The following is a 20174-nucleotide window of genomic DNA, read 5'->3' on the forward strand; positions in this document are numbered from 1 at the left end:
TAAATTTGTCTTAAAGAGTATTTAAACCAGAAACAATTACAACAGACCCAACTTTAAATCTTTGCATAATGATCCATCGGCATTGTTATAGTTTATAAATTATCGCAATGATCTTAAATAGGTATATAATAATAATGATTTATTGATCTAAAAAGTTGTACTTAAAAATATTATTACATTACAAATACACATATAACATAGTACTCTACTTACTGTACATATGCCTTGAATTAATATCAGTGTTTGCTACACTTCATCGATTACTTTTCAGTTACAGTTACGGCTCTCAAAATTTATTTAAGAAGTTTTAGCAATTTGTCACAAGTGAGATCTTGTTTTTGTGTAATTTAACTGATACTATCTGGATTAATGCGTAGACTATATTTTATCTCGAAATACTCATTCGACATAGGTAAGAAAACATCGTTTGTACTACTTACTATAATTATCTTTCCCATATCAGGTTTGTTAACTTTCAGTGAGACCTACTTGAGCAGCGGACAATGCTACGCTGCGGCTGTGGCCTTGTCTTAATTCTAACAATTTACGCGTTAAATTATTTTTTAATTTTTTCCAAGCAAAGAAGTTTTTTCGAATCTTATGACCAGTCACGACTCGACCACGGTCCGCTGCTGTGACGAATGGATTTTGCGGGACATTTCGAGCGAACCAATCAGCTGTGACCGATTGCCGATCAGACATTATAAACTGATGACGACATTGTTTGAATTCGGTTTAAAATTAATATCGTTGTATTTTGTGGCTCTTTCGTGATTTAGAATTACTACCACAAGATAAGGTAGTCCAGGTAAAATTATCATCCCTGAACAACAACAAGATCTGATAGTTAAGTAGATAAAAATCTAAATTCCAATATGTGTAAATGTAAAACGATACAGATTTCGCCAATTGGATAAAAATATAGAACACAGATTAATTCATTATTGACATCTTTAAAAAACATCTCAGGTATTCCCAATATTCTTTATTGGGAACTGCCATCAAGTGATAAATGTGTATCATTGTATGTCGATGGTTGGTCAGCTGACTGTAACCAAGAAACACGTTTTCAGTGCCTTTGTGATTTGAATCAGATCTGACACCGGTTTCAGTAGCACACTTGATAAGGAAGAAGTACCTACTTGTTTCTACAGGATTGATTCCTTGACGTGTCAAGATTTATAACCATAACTGAATTATCAGTCTACCTGTATAAGAAGCAGATAAAATACATTGGCAGAAGTAATTATCCAAAAGGATTGATAGTTAACTTAATATAATCAGTAAACACAAATGCAATAGAGACCTGATATAAGGAATTACGTAATAATGAGAAAACAACAGTGACTGACAAAGTCAGTCTGTTCTCGCGTCGAGGCGACGACGATGGGACCTTCAGTCGAGGCCCATTCCGAAACAAAAATAAAAGTAATAATAAAAAGTAAAGTAATAAAAAGTTTTAAGGGCAGAAATTAAGTTCAGAATCAATTACTAAATACATAATATAAGTAAAGATAAAGCTTTTAAAAAGAATATGTATAATAAATTTACGTGTCTTGTGTCGCGGTGAAACTCCTCTCTAAACCTAGACGAACACATAAATGCATAATTCATATAAGTATTATTTAATATTTTATTTGTGGTATAAGTACAGTTTAAGCTGCACTTGCAAATAGCTACGACAAGAGAACAACAGTGCAATGCAAGGTTTTGTGGACAACAGCTATTCATCAATCATAGCTCCACGGCGCAACGTACGTATGAATAGAGTTGACACGGCAGTGTTGGACGGTGGTAATAAACGAAGACGTGATGAAAAAATTATAGGCACTCTCAATGTGTTGAACCTTACAAAGATCTAATGTATCATGAATATGTTAACAAAAATAGTAATGTTGATATATTGACCGACTGATTTGTTCATTACAACTACAAAAATACCGAAATGGGCGGTCATATAAAAAAAAATTTGCATCATAGACAAACGAACTGAACAGACGAGGTCGAGGCTCCGCAACGCCAAATTGTGTAGTGAGATCAAAATCAATTGATGGCAATGAAACAAATTAAGATTCTTCTCGCTCGATCAAATCAATACCTAATGAATACTAATTTTAGGAGATACATTCTGCTTTCAAGTAAAGTAGTAAGTAATTTTTAAAATAAGGTTGACAATTTGTATACCTACTTACATTTTTGTCATTTTGTCAAAATAACTGTCATTGTTTGCATCTTTTATTAGAGTTATAGTTTAGTGAACTTTGTCCACAAAACACCATTCCGGGATATATCCTCGGAAAGTTTACGGAAAAATATACCTAGCTCCATAGCTTTATAAATTTTGCCTTTGCAATATTTATTAAAAGGGTCAAAAAGAGCATAATCTCTAAATTCAATACTATAAAAAGTAATGATCCAAGGTCTTTAGGAATACTTATTTGAACGTTGAAATTACAAGTAAATAATAACGCGCAAGTACTAATTACTGACCATTAGCGGAACTGTGAAACTCCGTGACTTCACTATCTGGCGAATCAGTAACAATTACGATAGCATTGTTATGTCGAACCTAACAGGACGGATGAGTATGAGACAGACGGGCACTAGGCGTGCAAAATAAGTGTATGCAGTACACGTCGCTCGTGCGAAGGCATTGTGCTGTATGCGGCGGGTGCCGATGCGTTGTTACCGCACAATTCGTAAGCACAACAAACCCAGTCTTCATCGCTTACATGGAGATTAGCTTTGGGTAGTAATAGTCTTACAGGTTACGTGACTGGCCCACATTTTACTAAGGAAAAGCCTTTGTTGCAGGCATTCTATCCCAGCAACAATGTTAACTAGCTGGCGATAAACTTTTCCTTCCTGTCTTCGTGAAAACTCACTAGGTAGCTTGTTTTATATTCGTTTGATATTGTCGATGATGTATATAATGTTACAACTAATATTATTTACCTCAGTTAACCACCTCATAAGTTTGATGGAATGGAAATCTGACAAAATGAGTTCAAATTAGAAACCAACCAAGTTTATATTGAATAATCATGTATAACTAATTACACTACAATCAAATTTTCTATTAAAAAACATCTTAATAAACACGCGCTTAGAAATAAAAAAATGTCCTAATTAGAAATCTTTATATTATAATAGTCGCGTGGTAAATAGTCCTGCGGCAGCTCGATATTCAAAGGTTAATAAGAGAAGGTCAGCCACGTCCTAACTAGTATAGCCAGCATGGCAGAACGCCGTACGGTCATGCAATCTCGACGAACTTCAGACGACCACACAAGGCAAACTTGACCTCTAGTCGTTTGCAGCTCAGCGTCCCTCTCAATTAGTTACAATCAGATTGTAATCTCAGACAATTAGCAACACGGGAAGTAGCCAGCAGAACCAGTCATATTTGTTGAACTTCTAATTGTAAATACAATTAGAAGTTCAACAAATATGACTATTGAAAATATGTAAGTACATACATAAGTTAAATAACTTATGTATGTACTTACATATTTTCATATTAAACCTTTCTTTATGGCCTAATATTACTGGGTAGACATTCCTTTGAAATATAGTGAATTATGTAGGTATACATACATAACAAACTATAGTTTGTTTTATATTATCCTTCTTACGACAGGAACTACGTGAGTAAGTTATGGCCATCAGAGCGAAAAATGAAATGCTGAGCTTGGGCGATCAGAAGATTTACTATTTTTTACTGCAAAATCTTACAATGCCATTGTTATTCATATATATAAGAACATCTAAAGTTGCAAGACTTGCATTTATGCGTGTGGGAAACTAGGTATTACAATACAACTGATATTAGATTACGTTGACAGAGGCAAACGTGTCAAGGTGTAACTCGATGCAAGGATCTCAGGCACAGGCCTACTGCACTCGCATTTTACAGCAGGAAATATATCTTGTGCTACCAGTATAACTTGAAGGTTACCGAATCGCTACAAGTTTATAAATAATCCTTCATTTATTGGTGGCCCTGAATCTTTGCATGGCGAGATACGTTCTCTCTATCGTATAACTCGAATAAATAAATTTGATAAGATTTGCAAGCGTCAATGCCGTCGCATGCGTCAGTTTGTGTGTAAATTAACTTGTTACCTGCATAGGTTATATAATTTTTATTGCAATTATGTTGTCATATGCGTGTGAACTATAGGTATACAATGCACATGCACAAGCCCGCATCTCATACTGCCTTGACACGTTTGCTTATTTATTTATAGCGGCTGATAATACTCATCACATCGCAACAAATTGCTTCACTGATATACTTTTAATTTTATCTATTCGTTGATTAAATTTATTTAGTCGTTGTGCTATGATGATCTTAATGTTTGTCTTGTAAGTTTTCTTCAAAAACAAGCACAATTTGCCCTCGATTTTTCAGTACAAGGTTTCGTGTCGTCTGGCTGTACAAAAAATGTAATTCAGTTGTCAGATTAAATTTAACTATGACATTGTCATAATCACATAAGAAGCAGCATGAAAATAAGTATAAATTTATATTGAAGTATCTAAAGATTTTATATTTATTATTTTGAAATTATTAGCTTTTACCTTTTTAATTTTAATTCTACTTTTTAAATTCTACAATTAGATTTGACAATTAATTATATATTATAATTTCATTCAAAAACATTCTACAACAACATTTGACGATATCATAAGATTACAGTAGACAAGGTTGCCCTATTCGACGCCGGTTGTTTAGAAAGGACTCAGGCGTGTGGAGCTCGACTCGGCTCTGGCCGCGGTGTTGGTGCAGCGTGCGATTAGAAAGCGGCTGAAGAGCTCACCTGCTCCGCAAGAGTTCCTCCAGAAATCGTAAAACTTGCTGCACGAACACATCTCGGTCGGCCGTCACTACGCACTAGTGCCAATGTATTTTTAAACTTCACTTGTATAGTTTCGCAATCCTTCAGCGGAGCGCATTCACACTATTCAGTTAACGTTGACAGTTAAGAAAACTTTAACGTAAACATGTCAATGTAACGGCTCGGAAGGCGGGTTTGGTACCGTTTGGTAGAAAGCGTGCAAGCTAGCGCGGAGTGGACATCGCGCGAGCGTGCGGGGAGCGGTGCGGCGCGCGGCGTGCCGTCGGAGCGGGCGCCTTCGTGCGACTGCCGCGGCCCGACGCCTCCGCGACGCCGGATATAATAAACCCGGAGGGAAATGGACAGATTTTGCTTCTAAATTATGTGATGAGAGTATTACCCTTGATTGACGGAATTGGCGGTCTTCTACTCCATTATAGCAACGAGAAAGTACGGATCTAACGTCAAACAGAATCTGTTTAGTTATATGGAATTTCCACCAATACAATTTTCTTTTGTACAGGTACATTATGCCTTTCATAATGGAAAACTAATAAGTATTTCTACTTTGATACATTTTCTGTAATGGGCTTTTCTGAAAAAGGAACTTTTAGAGATTCCTCGAACGCGTCCATACAAAAGAGTTCAACGATCGGAGGGACCGTGGAGGGACCCATTTGTACCTCAGCGAGGTCGGAGTTTAGATAATCCATTAGCATATCATTTCAAAATATCTTATGATATTAAGCTATTATCCGTACTTTGATTACATTTCTAAGTAATACCTACCTAAAAAATAAATCGTCTGGGATCTGAGAGCTGGACGAATAGGAATATGGATATCGATGGATAGGCAGACAGTAACCAGGGTTTCGGTTCCGTCAAAACTTATGATTATAATCATATCTCTTTTTTTCCACTTCCATTATTTATGTCCACAAGAAAATTTTACTTGTAATACAATTGAATCAAAATTATGACTTAACGTTAACAGAATAACGTTAACTCATTAGAACTGTTAATTAAATTTCAATTAATAAAAATATATTAGTAGACTGGAAGCGACACAAACATGGCCACATAACAGGTTGGACGACAATCTGTGCGTGTGTGTATGTTTACGAGTTTACGACGCGACATTGAAACAAAAACAAAAATAACGAACCTATAGAATTAGCATGTAATTATGTACTTAATCTTTATGTACTTAATAATCTCTTATAGAATATTGGTTTTAAGACAACTTCACAATTTCTCAATAAATAGTTACATCAAGTGCAATAGTCATTAAACTGTTACCGGTGATTTTTTCGAAATTAGTAAAAGTATTAGTAACTGTCTGAGGTAACTAACTATCCTTCTGTGATATCTAATTTGTTGAATGAAGGCATACAAATACAGCCTGCAAAAGGGAAGTGATTGAACATGCTCGCAAGAATGACTTACAGCCTGAGAGGCGCAGTAGTCTATGGTAACAAAATAATAAACATTAAATAAAGGCGTTATGACAAACTAGCTTTGTCTGCAGCTTTGCCCGCCGCCGTAACCTATATTTGACCCCGGGTCATTAACTACCTACACGTAGTTTAAATTTCTTTAAAATAGGCCCATCGGTTTAGCTATGAAAGCTGGAAAGACATAGACAGATAGACTTTCGTATCCATACTTATGTAATAAAGAGGAAAGTTTTTATTTTTGTTTGTAATTAATAAATTCAAAAACTGCTGGACCGATTTTGATGAATTTGCAAAATTTGGCATACAATTTTAGGAACGTAACATAGGCTACTTTTTAACTATGGCCGAGCAAAGCCGGGACGGGTCTCGAGTATACCTCGTACTCTATAGCATAGTATGCAAGCTATGCATATAGATTAATAAATTTGGATAATAATATGTTTATATTATTTATAATCGTAAAGTCAACAGCACATGAAGTTACCCTACATAAACCTCTATGGCGCGGTAATAGCGGAGAGTTTACAATGAATTTGGGTAGGTTGATGTGCTGTTTACCTGTACTGTGTAACTGTACAAGAATTTTTATTTCTACTTATTTAAATTTATAGCTTATTGTGGTTCGTACATAGTATCATAACATCCACGCCGATTGCTGAACAATATTCCAATTTGACTTGCCCTCGACACAAGTTTAAAATATGGAGTATTAAAAAAATGTCTAGACATGCTATGAGTACAGGTTTACCATATATACAAACGTATACAAATAAAAAGCCAGTTATCTGTGTTAAAAGAAAAAAAATAAGTTTTTACCGATTAGGAATTCTTGGTGTCATTTAAAACTCATCATTGTTCGATTACGAAGTCATTAATTATCTTGTTTTATTTGGATTGAAGATTCGAGTAACCACCTCAGCCGATAACCCAGCTAAAGTTCATTGTCGTCATAGTTTAATTAATTCAAGAATTAGCTACATGTATACGCCTCCTAGTAATATTTTATTTTATAAGTTACAATAAAGTACAGTACATTTTTTTCGCTAAATAAGCACATGAAAAGTGTATCATGTGATAATCTCAACATAGATTTTATCATATTATTTCGAGGTATCGTATTCGTAATTTTAGAAATTAAAATGAACTTCCTTGCTAATGGCCTTCCTTATATCCGATAAGATTTTCGTAAATTAGTCGCTAATACGAAATAAGGAAGTTTTTTTTTATTATTATAGTTTATTGCATAATTATTCAAATATTAATGTTTTTTTAGATTATTGAATTATAGCGGCGAGTATTTAAATTGATTTGTTATACATAATGTCACACATGTTTTTTTTTAATTCATTTGAAAATAATAATATAAATGCGAAAAACACTCACTGAGTTTGTTCACATAGATTGTGACTAGGAGACATCCGCTAAGAAAGGATATTTCGAAATCCCACCCCTAAGGGGGTGAAATAGGGGTTGCCAGTTTGTATGAAACTTCGTACTTTTTGAAGTGAGACACATTAAATTTTTAATTTAAATTTGTAGTTGGTAAAAATAAAATGCATTAATTCGATTTTGAAAATTGCATCTCTAAGGGAATGATGTAGGGATGGAAATTTATGCAAAACTTAATTATTTTTGAAGAGAGGTCCATGAAATGTTCGGCACGCGTTACGGGAAGCGGGAGTGGGACACGTAGCGGGAAATGGGATGGGTCACGTTGTGGAAAACGACATGGGACAATTTGCAGAAACGAGACATGATAAGTTTCGGAACGAGACACGTAGCGGAAAACGTAGCGGGAAACGGGGAATTGAACGAGGGATGACAGGAAATACGAATTTGAATCATAGTAATAAATAAATTTTACTAGTCTTAGAATATGCGATAAAAGAATAACTGAAATTTTATTTCGATTCCTTTTAAGAAATGAAAAATTTACATTGTCATCATCTCATATCATTACCAGTATCAATGTAAAATTTACATTGTCTCCTTTCGCTTTTTAATAGTAAACCGAATAACATATTTTTAATCGCTTGATACAGACAACAATTGAAATCTTGTTTAAATAAAATATACTTGCATAATTCGGATGATTTTCCTATGAAAATGTTTTTCCAATTAAGTGCAAATAATTTTTAACATTTTTTTAAGCGATGAAGACAACGAGAATATTCTCCATGGATGAAGAGGTCATAAGTATCAAGAAAATGGTATATCAAATGGATCTTACGTAGCATAGTATCGGTTAACCCAACAGGGAAAATACATTAGACGAATATGTTATGATAATATCTCACCAATGCGACTAATGGCGACCTGTGCTTGCGGCGAGAGCGGCGCAGCGTCAACTGCATCTCTTTCGGACTCCCGGTGAACTCTGGGGGGCGTACTCTCTAAATTGTCACTTACCTGAAACAAATTAATTAGAATAAATAAAATCTTATTTACAAACAGACATCATCAATCAGAATAAGACACAAATTTAACCCATTGCATATTCGTTTCAAGTGCAACTGCCTCGTCTGTCATGTTTCATTAATATAAATTTTGTAAAAATGCAACTAAAAATAGATATTCATAAACATACGGGGTGACTATTTGAATATCAAATTTTATATGATGACGAAATTTAGTCTGAACCCAAAGAATATATTAAAACTATTTTTTTTTACTTGTATCGTACAATCTCACTAATCAATTTAGTATTGTAATCGATATTTATGATGTTTTCTTGTGGAAGTCGAAGGAAGAGAGGTCCATATGCATATTTAGAGTGTTAAAATAATTACCTACCTTGGTTGTTATAAAAAATTAGTAGGGAAAGAAATTATAATTTCCTCTCTTGCATAGTCGAGTAAACAATGTGAAATATAGATGCTAGCTGCAGAGATGCTATTGGGTACCGACATCGACAGTTTGCAACGATAGTCACGTCTGTGTGCGCTTTCTTCCTGATAACCCTACAATAAGTTCAAGTGTACATTCATCCTTGAGAATATTTTATTGGCGGATAATAATCTTAATTAGTGGAGACCAAAACAAGTACATTTATTCAATCCAACATTTTTTTTTTGTACTTCATATTTATACTTGTTATAACTACATACTACTTACTACATAGACATACTTACGTGAGAACATATCAATGGTCACTTGTTTTATATGAAACGTGTATTTAGATACGTACGACTATTGAAATTAAAATCAATAAATAAGTTGCATAGTTATAAGAGGGACAGACAGACAGCGGGATAGCGACTTTGTTTTATACTATATATTGAAATGATTAGATGTGACGTAAGCTAGTAGGGGAAGCTATTTGAAATTTACAGTAATAGACAAACTATACTTTAAATGTGTTTACGATATGGTGGAAGCGATCAGCGGGGCAGTGTGCTCCCGGTTCGAATCCGGCAACCTTGACTCACTCTGCGAATACATCACAGGAATAGATGAACTCCAGCACATTCCGATCTGGGAACCTGGGTAGATGGCGTAATCAGGAACAGAATACTGCGATTAATTCATAGTTTATTTATTTTTCATTCGATATTTTGATGATATCGTTCGTATCGAAATTGAAAAAATTATACCCAAGTACGCGAGAGTACTGAGATCAAATGGAAATTGGTAGTAGCACTAGTCAATATTAGTAATGACCACTAATTTTATAATTAGAAAGCGCTTTTGATTGTCTGTTACGCTTTCGCGCTTTAACTCCTCAACCAACGGACAAGGGCTTCATCGACGATATCTAAATTATTGGCAAAAACTTATAATATAATTAAATCCCGTAAATATATAACGACATTAGCAAAATGCAAGACAAGTAGAAAAAATTATAATCGCACTAAAGCCATCATTTTGGTTTTGCCCCTGATTTATTGGGGAAACTTGGGAAAATACTGGGCGATCTCTACAGTGTCACTATTCCATAAAATAAAGTATAATATAAATATATAAATTCATGTAAATTATAAATACTTAATAATAAACTTATTCAATCAAAAATGCTAGGTGACTACGCCACGATGTTATTCGAATGAATGTATACTCTATGGTACGATTTAGAATACATAATCTGAGAGTGGGGGGCACTGGGGTTCACATCGAAATTGAGTTTGCATTGTTCGAACGGACGTTTTTCAATTAAAAGCACTGCGATGCCGCCGCCACAGGGTTGCCAGCTACAGGGAAACAAATTAAAATGTTACCGTCAAGTGGATTTTACGTTTTAATTTATTTCCCTGCAAATATAAAAAGATGTCACAAATTTAATCTTTTTCCTTTATTACGAGTATATTTGCTTTCTATAAGGACACATATTTACTTAAGGGTGATAAGGTAATGTTAATATAAGTGTAGGTGTATAATAAATAAGTGACTCCTTGTCAGCAAAAGAAAATATATAAAACATCAGACCTAAAATGTAATTATTTTTGACCGCATCCGCCATCCGCATGACCGCGTTTTTATATATTTCTTCACAATATATTTCTGCAACTATAATAGCTATAATTATGCTTATAACAGCATATATTTATTAAATATTAATTTTCATCGGTCTCGCCATGCGAATGGCTCTGGCTCCGTGCCGACCATAAATCCGTGCACTCTTAATCCCTCGTTAAACTTTGGGTACTTATCCTCCGTATTCACGTTTAATGGCCTTGTGCATTTCCCTGCATACGACGAGGAACTAATTTCCCGCGGAGGTATGCAAATCTTCGCGCCGGAACCCTAGAACGAGGGCAATGCACTGTTTTTACTTAGGCTTCGTTGGTGTATAAAACGGTAGAAGTGGACTTTGAAATCGATATGGGAATGACCCAATTGGCTCATAGCATAGACAACTTTTGAAAAATCAAAGAGATTTCGTGCCTGTAAAAATAATTGAATGGCACAATTAAAAAAAATTGTTAATTAGAAAATATTAGCACAAATGGACTCTGTCTATAAGGTAATTTGTGGAAAGTAGTAATTAAAATAATTTTCTCTGGAAAATGATTAGCAGAAATGTAAATAATAATTAGTTCGTGACTTAAATTCCATCATACCTAATTGCAAACTAAAACATTTTCTTGTATAACATAATTGGTACCTAGGTATTTTATACCTATACATATAATAAATATATCCAAATCACTGACAAATTAAACCATGGGCAGTATCTAACCCACGCTCCAACCGTAAATTTGAATTTTTAAGTTATTGAAAATGAGCCTGCCAAATTAAGTCAAATTTATTTCGAGATAAAAATACCAAATTTCATAATAATGCGTTTAGTACATTTTGCGTGAAAGAATAACAAACATACACTGGGTGTATGTATGTTTGTTACATCCTCAGAATAAATATTAGTAAGATTTGTACGTAGTTAACAAGCAGCGTAGGGGTAGTAGAAGACCGCGAAAGGCATGGTGAGATGATTTAGATGATTTAAAACAACAGGCTAGAATAAAAAGCTGCAGAAATTTTCACAGCAGCTTTGGATGCTAAAATCCAGGGAAGTAATTTACGTGAAAAGTGATATTTGAAATGATAAACAAGTTTTTGTCATTCTGTGTATAATGTTAAGGTAGTTGAGGTAATTCATATTGAAGATGTGTAATTTCAATTGAAAGATAAAATGCAAAACTATTTTTTTTTCAAGATGGCGGCGGCGGGCAGGCTTCTATCCGGCAGAGAGAGTTATCTAAAATTATCCGGCTAGATAGAATCGATACTGGCCCTTCCTGTGGTGTCTAGACAGGCATGATATGCCTGGAGCACGTACAAATTATTGTACTTATGAACGCTCTTTTTGAAGTCAGCTCGATTGTAAAAAAAGTCTTTTTTTATGTAAAATGCTGTTCAAAAAACTGATTAAGTGATGGGTTTATGAAACATTGTGAAATGTTTAAACAAATCCGAAAACTTGGAAGTATATACAATTTAAATGTGAAACTTTAAAGATATTTGGGAATCTAAATCGGATGAAAAGCGTTTATAAAAAAATAAATACATAACATAAATAAAATGTTTTCAAATGCATTTTTTTTCAAAGTGTAAAAATAACAGACTTTACCTAACTCCTATTAGTTAGGTAAAGTCTGTTATTTTTACTATTCGTAAGGTTGCGTAGGTACATATAGTAAAACTAACTAAAACTTCTAATAAAAAAGCTAAAGTAATAATGAGCTTGAGTGTCAATAATTATAGCTCGTGCATCGTGCATCATGGGTATGAACCTTCCTTTTGAATCACTTTACTAAAAAAATGTTTTATACTATGTAATGATGATGATGTTGTCAGTTCATCAGTATCACAGTACCGCAACAATAAGCATTTACCTGCACCTAGTTATCTAATCAGTACATGCAAACATTACTTTTGTATGTAAATTTACCTATAAAAAATACCAGTACGTCTTCCGTGACTGATAGCTATGTAAAACACCAAGAAAACATGGAAATGACAATAAACAGTTTAGATAAAAGTAAAGGTGAATTAATTTTTTTATAATTTATATAAAAAAGCAAATTACCGTCTTATTGTGTACAGAAAACAAATATTTTTTTTAGCACCACTTACGACAGCAATAGCAGGCAGTGTGTCCAGAATGCTGTCGGCATTACCGCACTTCACTGCGAGACTTATATTACATTATTTACTTAAGTTTACTCGAACGAACATCACACATGTACTTGATAATTCGACGACGCAAAAAAAACATCCGGGAGTTACTTACCGTTGATGCGTCTGTCAGAGAGGGTGTCCTCCTCATCCCACCAGGGCTGGTCTGATCTCTGCGTCGATTGCCGCTCGAAATTTCCATAGTATTGAAACTCCATCAAGACATTCGATCACTTCATCACAAAATTTTCATTTAAAGAATATACTAGATGTCGCACAGTATCAGACTGCGCGCTTCGTTTGCTGTTAAAGCGATACTGATTTGTTATTAACTAAAGCAAACTTAATGAGATAAAACATGACTGTCTCTAAATAACATGCTTTTGTTGAGCTAATTGTAAATATCAGCTGTTGCGAGGGGCGAGCACCTTTGTCGTAGAGATACATTATTTTTCCTACGGCTTTGTTTCTCGCCTGTCAGCAGACGACAAACACTACACGAGTCAAACAAACATGACTGTGTTGAGATTGCCACGAGCACTGGATACAAACTGAAAAGTCTATACCTAATGTAAAGTCTATGTTACTACATATTCCATGTGCCTAATGTAACCATTTTGGTTTAATAACCTTGACATAAATGTTTCAGGTAACCTGCATTTCTGGGTAATTAAAAGGACATTTAACTTTATAATGTCTTCTTATCACTTCAATGCTATTTAATACCACAGTTTTATTGGTTTACACACGTTAAGATTATAGTGTAGTATTTTCCCTCATATATCGTATACTAGACCAACTTTTCGAATAGGTATACGCAATCAGCTTTGTTCTAGTAGGCCTTTTGGTAATCGACAAATCATTTGCCGCACGATTCTTCTCATAAGTATTGAACAAAATAACCACACAAACAAACAAAAAAAAACAAACTGAACAGCGTACCTACATTGCAAACCAAACAGAACGTTTAGCACGTCTTGTCGACCGATTTGAACCTTACCTACGCGTTATTAGTACGGAGTGCTAATATCGGTCTCACTACTTGAACGATCTATGTTTTGTTTATTTATCAAATTTTCATGTCAAACACCAAAATAGTAGGTGTGTCATCGTTATACAGGAACCCTGTCATTTATGAAAAAGATAAAAGTGTACTTCAAGCTAAAGTATGTTTTGCCACTATCGCACTATACAAAATATGCCATTGACAGAACGAGAAAAATATACTTTAGCTTAAAATATGTTTTATAATTGTTATGTATAGGTAAAAGGGAAAGACGTCAACACCGTCATTAGGGCCATCTCGATTCTGGGCCCGTAGGCCGTATAAAAAAACTTTATTGTTTATAATGGCAGGTATAACTATACCTATAACAAAATGACTAACTAGTCATTTTGTTATAGTAATAACACACGATAGAGTTCTATTTTTTACAAATTTACACAATATTCAATCTTCACACATGTAATGAAGGCAGCATCATGTGAACCATGTCCCGCAAACAAAAGACACACAGCTCCATTGCAAGCAAACTCTTAAAATTTATCAATTATTTTGAGATAGCCAGGGAAAAACTGCCCGAGATGGGTATAAACAAACATGTTGTGAACTATCGCCGTAATCACCTTTACCGACCTTATCGACTTTATCAGCAGGTTCGTTTCTAGACATTACATGTAATGAATTCACTACTTACAATCAGAAATTTCATTAATAGGTTAAATAAAAATCATGTAATAATTTTTTGTCCACGTCATAAACGATAAAACTGAGTTTGTACGAACATGCACTCATTTTTATGCAAACTGCTTATCACGGTTGTAAAATAAAATAAACAAAAAAATAACCCAGTGACGCATAGCGAAACTTGACAATAATCATCAAGTCGAAGATTAATGACCTAATTTAGAGCATAAAATTATTTTCTTAAAATAATCTTTTCTTCCACTTTCACTTATATAGTATTAATATAATAGCTACCCTATTTTCCTTTGAAAACGTCGACGGAAAATGCATAATTTTCATTATGCAGGGAATGTTCTACAAATCTGTTGACTCTTGGACTGTCGTCATCGCGGCGCCAGACTAGTCACGTAGGCACGGCTACGACGCATCGTAGCCGTAGCTCTAGGCTACCCCTGTTACCATGTACGCCTTACAAATTATACTATTCCAATATTTGCTTTAAAATTTATGATAGTTTCGTCAGATTTGATGACGGCGACTACAGACATACCTTACTACTTAGTTTTCATTTACGATCAATCTACTGCAGAGCTACGGGTCAAGCACTGGACTTGGAGATAGGCCGAAAAGTTGTATGAAAATGTTCTGTCTCACTTGGTTATTCTAGGTCTTCAGTTTCCTTTTTCTTTGATTTAAATACTGCTTAAATAATATTTGATATTGAGTATAAAAATAAGGATGATATTCCATAAGCACGGTGATTTCGAAAAACTAAAAAAAATTATGATTGATTACTTATACTATGTAGAAATATGTACATGATGTAGAAGTATGGCACAGTTATCATTATGAGACTGACCTCGACGTAATGGGATTGATACGCGCCTTATGAACTTAATTGCTCTCATATGACTCCACTTGAGTTAGCCTCAATAAATAAGTTATGATTTGGCCTGCACTTGCTTACACACATGCGCATCTACTAGGTATAATTTTATTAATAAATACAAAACTTATAGATATATAATGTTTTTAGTGTCAGTGAACCAGTAACTATAAACTGTAATTTATAATATGTTCGTCTATCTGTGGAGTATTCCAGAGACTGACAAGGTATGGATAATCTAGTTGTGCTATATGCTGTGATTTGACATAATTTAGGTACCTACAGGAAAATACACAATATAAGTAAGTATATATAATAATAAGTAAGTATAAGATAAATAAGTAGGTACGAAGAGTTTTCTTGTCTACCTTCGGGAGTAGATTTCCGAAAATCATTTCTCAATCCGTTTCCATTTCTATAAGTATAGAAATACAAGTAAGTAGCTAACTTATTCTATACGTTTTCAAGTTATACGATTAAATGAATGATAATGAATATTATTAAGTGTTTAATAACTTGATAAAAGTCAGCCGTTAAAGTTGAACAAAAGGAAAAATAAATACGCTTATCTAGTTATAACGAGAATACGATTCTACAACAATCAAATAAAAAGCAAATACTTGTCAGACTGACATAAAAAAACTTTTACATATTTGCAAATGATGTAACGTGACTTAATATTGTGAAGGTAAAAATTTACAAGATATACAAAAAAATAAACAGATAATTAGTACTCACAGGGAGATCCCTGAATAGCCCGTACATTTTCAGTAGCTCAAGTAGCACAAATCACATTTTTTTCAATTTTATCTCAGTCATACCGCGTCTCGCGCGCGAGTCCTCCGCAAACTGACGGTATTTAGCTAACGTTTGCGAAGCGAGTAAAGCCTTTAATAAACACCCTATTACGAAGACTTCACATTCAGATTATACGATGTTTTTTGACAGATCTAACTAAGTACTCCTATACAGACTCTGTTAGTACACTGTCTATACTCTTTGTAAGTAGTATAAGCTGATCTCATATCGCAATGGTAAAGATCAGTCGTCTCTGAATCATTCTCCATACTAATCCATACTAATAGAAAAGCAACTCCTTTGTTGGCTTTTACCGCTATAAGATATTCTGTTAATATTTGTTATATATTTTATACATGAAGGGTAATTGGAAAAGAGACGGGAGACGATTATCAATCCTTCAGATCAGAAAAAGAATGTCGGAAATTATATTTCGTCTTTGGAGGAATAGTCAGTCGCGAGCAAAAGCTAGTATTCTACTCATACATAATCAAAATCAATTATTTTACTTATTATTATTAACTAGGTAAATAATGTGCATTTCGTGTTATAACCGTAAAGTACTTATGTGTATTTAACTTCGTGTGTCATACAACAATAGGTTGAATAATATGCTATTCTAATGAATCTCGTGATCTACCTACCACTATGTATTAAATATATTGCATATTGTTATAAAAATTACAACGTAAGTCGCAGGTATACTGCAGAATCCGCCGTTTTACATATGTAAATTGTAAACAGCCAAATATCACATAAACATTTCTGTTTTGCTTTATAAAAGATCGGACCAAAGAACCATCTCTCTCCCTTTTGAGCGTGTTCGCGGTTTCTTCCACAGCCGTTGAGGGTCCGAGCGGATCAGCAGCTCAGTCTTCGCACGCAGAAAGGGCTCATACAAGAGGCCTAAGTGCGGAAAATTGTCCTCGAGGGAATGAATTAATGAGGGTCCGAGCGCAGGGTCCGCTTTCCTACTTCTTCGTCTCGCCTCGCACGGTCGTCGGCGTGATTCTCAGAGTGTTTTGACCTCTGCGGCCGCGCTGTCATTACGATCTGTCAATTTTCTTGAAGAAGGCACAATTTCTAAAATCAATCTACTTATACTAATATTATAAAGAGTTAAGCGTTTGTGAGTTTGTATGTTCGAGGCGGGTAATCTCGAACCGATTTAAAAAATTCTTTCACCATTAGAAAGGTAGGCTATAGCCTATAGCTATCTTGGATAATGTTCCTTTCTATTATTCTATCTCAAAATTTCCACGGGAGCGAAGCCCCGGGCAACATCTAGTCATTTATAAAATTGACATTACTATAGTACAGATTAATTATTTTAAAGTCCGATAGTAAAACAATTTCTTGTCTTTTTAAGCGGTCAAAACGCTCTGAGAAACACCTCGACATTTCTACTTACCAGTGGCACGAATTTTCATGCTGTTTTCACTAAAAAAACACTGTGATTTCTGAGGTAGGTTTACGTGTTATAATTTAGTATCTTTTTACCCGAGCGAAGCTGGGACGGGCCACTAGTTGTTTAAAAAGTCCCAGTTTTTCGAACAAATAAAAAAAATAGATAACATAAATCAGGTAGTTTCATGATTATATTTAGTTCTGCTATCATTTTTTCTTAAAACGCAGCGGCTCTCAAAGTGTTTTCATGAAGTTCACAAAAATATTGTTCACATTGCAAGAAAAATTAGTATCCTTATAACATGAAAACGTTTGGGGGAAAAGATTTTCAATATGATTTGATTAATTATGAATTATTTAAATCTCTATAAAATATTATTCTTATTGAAACTCTAATAACAGTCAGTAACAGCCACAGGTAACAGCGCTGTTGCATTAGCAGTCATAAGCAAATTTTAATTTAACGAACTAATTCCTAAATTAGAATTTTATCTATTTATTGTTAATAAAAAATATTTTTTTGGCAAAAATAGGGCGTAATTTGCCAAAAAAAACATTTTCTTCAGTATAAAGTTTGAGAACCGCTAATCTAAGTAGGTACACAAACTACCTACGTCAAAATATAAATTTTAAGAACAATGGCGTTTTTGATATTTATTCAGTGATTGCTTTATCAAGTGTAAATGTTAATGGGTATCAAGTTTATTGCAATGAAATTCATGTAATAAAATGAGGCACATACGTTAACTAATTACTATATAAATAACATGTTTGATGAACCTCAGATGGTTGTTTATCTAAATTGACTCCGAATTAATTATATTGTAAAACTTTATGTAATTTCAAACAATGTCGATTAAACAATAGGGTGCCACCTACTCAGATAACTACCTACCTATGCAAAAATGAATTTAAAACATTGCATTGCATTAGGTACTTAGTTCAACTACCGTTTAATTTGGTCGGAGAAAAAACCTGCCTGTGGTTGACATGACATAAGTAACGCCATCTAGATAACAGTAACTGAACATATGCGAAATTGAAAATCAGGCAGTAGACATCAAAGCGGACATCATCAGCGACAAAATCGCGCGTCTTTGAGGCTCCTCTCCTCTCTCAATAAATTGCTAATTTTATATTTATATATCTCTCTCACTCATCATGGTGCGATGCCGGGGTCATCATAAAAAAATAAACCCTGATACTTTCAGAATTCGGCTGTGATTTTACGATAGCCCGCCTGCCTGACGTCAATTCTTCTTGGGAATGCGATCGTTGGCAATCAGCTGCCAAAGCTTAGTCGCCTTATACGACCTCCACGGAAGTCCCTCCTATCGAGTGGTTAGGTCAAGTTCGAGAATACACACCTAAAATTCATAATTTTCTATCGCCCCACGGGGCGCGGGCGTAATAGGTCGTCGCATATCCTCACTGTATTATAACAATGTGATCAATGATGACTGCTGGAATATCACTGCTGTGCTGGTTTCTATTTTGTTGATCTATGACAATCGTAGCCATTTTCATGATCGTCAATAGATCAACATCTAAACGAATCAAAGTAAGCAAAGCAAATAAAAGTAAAATAAAACGCAAACGAATAGTTCTAATTTTAGTCAAAGCTTGGTGTAACCTACGTGAGATTGGGCGCAATAAAGATATAGTAACTATAGTACTAAGGTAAATGTTTACTCACCATCGTCGTCTTTCCCGAGGCCGATCACGAGCGCGCTCCGCATCAGGTGAGCCATCTTACCCAATCACAATGCTGAATTTGTGCAAAACTATACCAAATAACAACATACAACTTTTCTACATATATAATTGCAAATTAAACACAACTACTTCGCTAACAACTTAATGGTTAATAAGAAAACAAAGGATTAAGATTGCTGATTACATTAAACTGATAACAGTTACCGCCCTGGTCGGTCAGAACGGTAAACGGCTACATCTCTGCAAAAATTGGTTTATTGATACGCTTCTATCGTAGAAGAAAGTCAACCGAATGTAGCTCGTATCGGAACCGGTGTATAAATGAAGTAAACTGTGCGCTAACCGAAATTATAGGTCGCATTAGGAGGAGGAACAGAAGAAACTGTGGAGTAGCTATTGTATTTGCAAACCGAAAGAAAGATTTTTTTTAATAGAGGTGAATTCTACCATTAAATCGTAGTAGCTATATCGTAACATAATGTTGTTGGCTCGTTTTATTTAAATTGTTATAAAGGTAAAGGTCGTAATTGTTATAAAGGTAAAGGATATGTGTACGTGACATGACAGGATAAAAACGTAAGTATAAAATTTAAAAGACTTATAAAGAGTTGCCTACCTACAAGTCTATTACATAGGTACGAGTAGACCAACGAGGATAACGTCGTAGCCACTTTGTAGCACCGCTACTGGAATTGTAGCCCATCTCTATAAACATCGTATCTGCCTGCCTCATCAGCAGCGTACGTCAATCGTCACGCGCTCATTTT

At 34.5% G+C, this 20174-nt stretch overlaps 1 protein-coding gene across 4 annotated transcripts in view; it reads right to left on the bottom strand.

Moving 5' to 3' along the window:
- LOC128674552 (uncharacterized) overlaps window positions 1-19731 on the bottom strand; it is a 55109-nt gene extending 35378 nt beyond the window's left edge. The window contains exons 1-2 of one of the 4 annotated variants that reach the window (XM_053753168.1): window positions 16225-16376; window positions 8596-8707 (exon numbers count right to left, since the gene is read on the bottom strand). In XM_053753168.1, the coding sequence (XP_053609143.1) occupies window positions 8596-8707; window positions 16225-16251 (139 nt within the window). In that variant the 5' untranslated portion in view covers window positions 16252-16376. Of the gene's footprint in view, window positions 1-4823; window positions 5143-8595; window positions 8708-13028; window positions 13185-16224; window positions 16377-19387 lie in introns of those variants that run through there. The other 3 variants (XM_053753170.2, XM_053753169.1, XM_053753171.1) reach the window with 3 other exon arrangements.
- Window positions 19732-20174: the final 443 nt, after the last annotated feature.

This window comes from Plodia interpunctella, chromosome 13 (assembly GCF_027563975.2).
Source record: "Plodia interpunctella isolate USDA-ARS_2022_Savannah chromosome 13, ilPloInte3.2, whole genome shotgun sequence".
Taxonomy (NCBI): Eukaryota; Metazoa; Arthropoda; class Insecta; order Lepidoptera; family Pyralidae; genus Plodia; species Plodia interpunctella.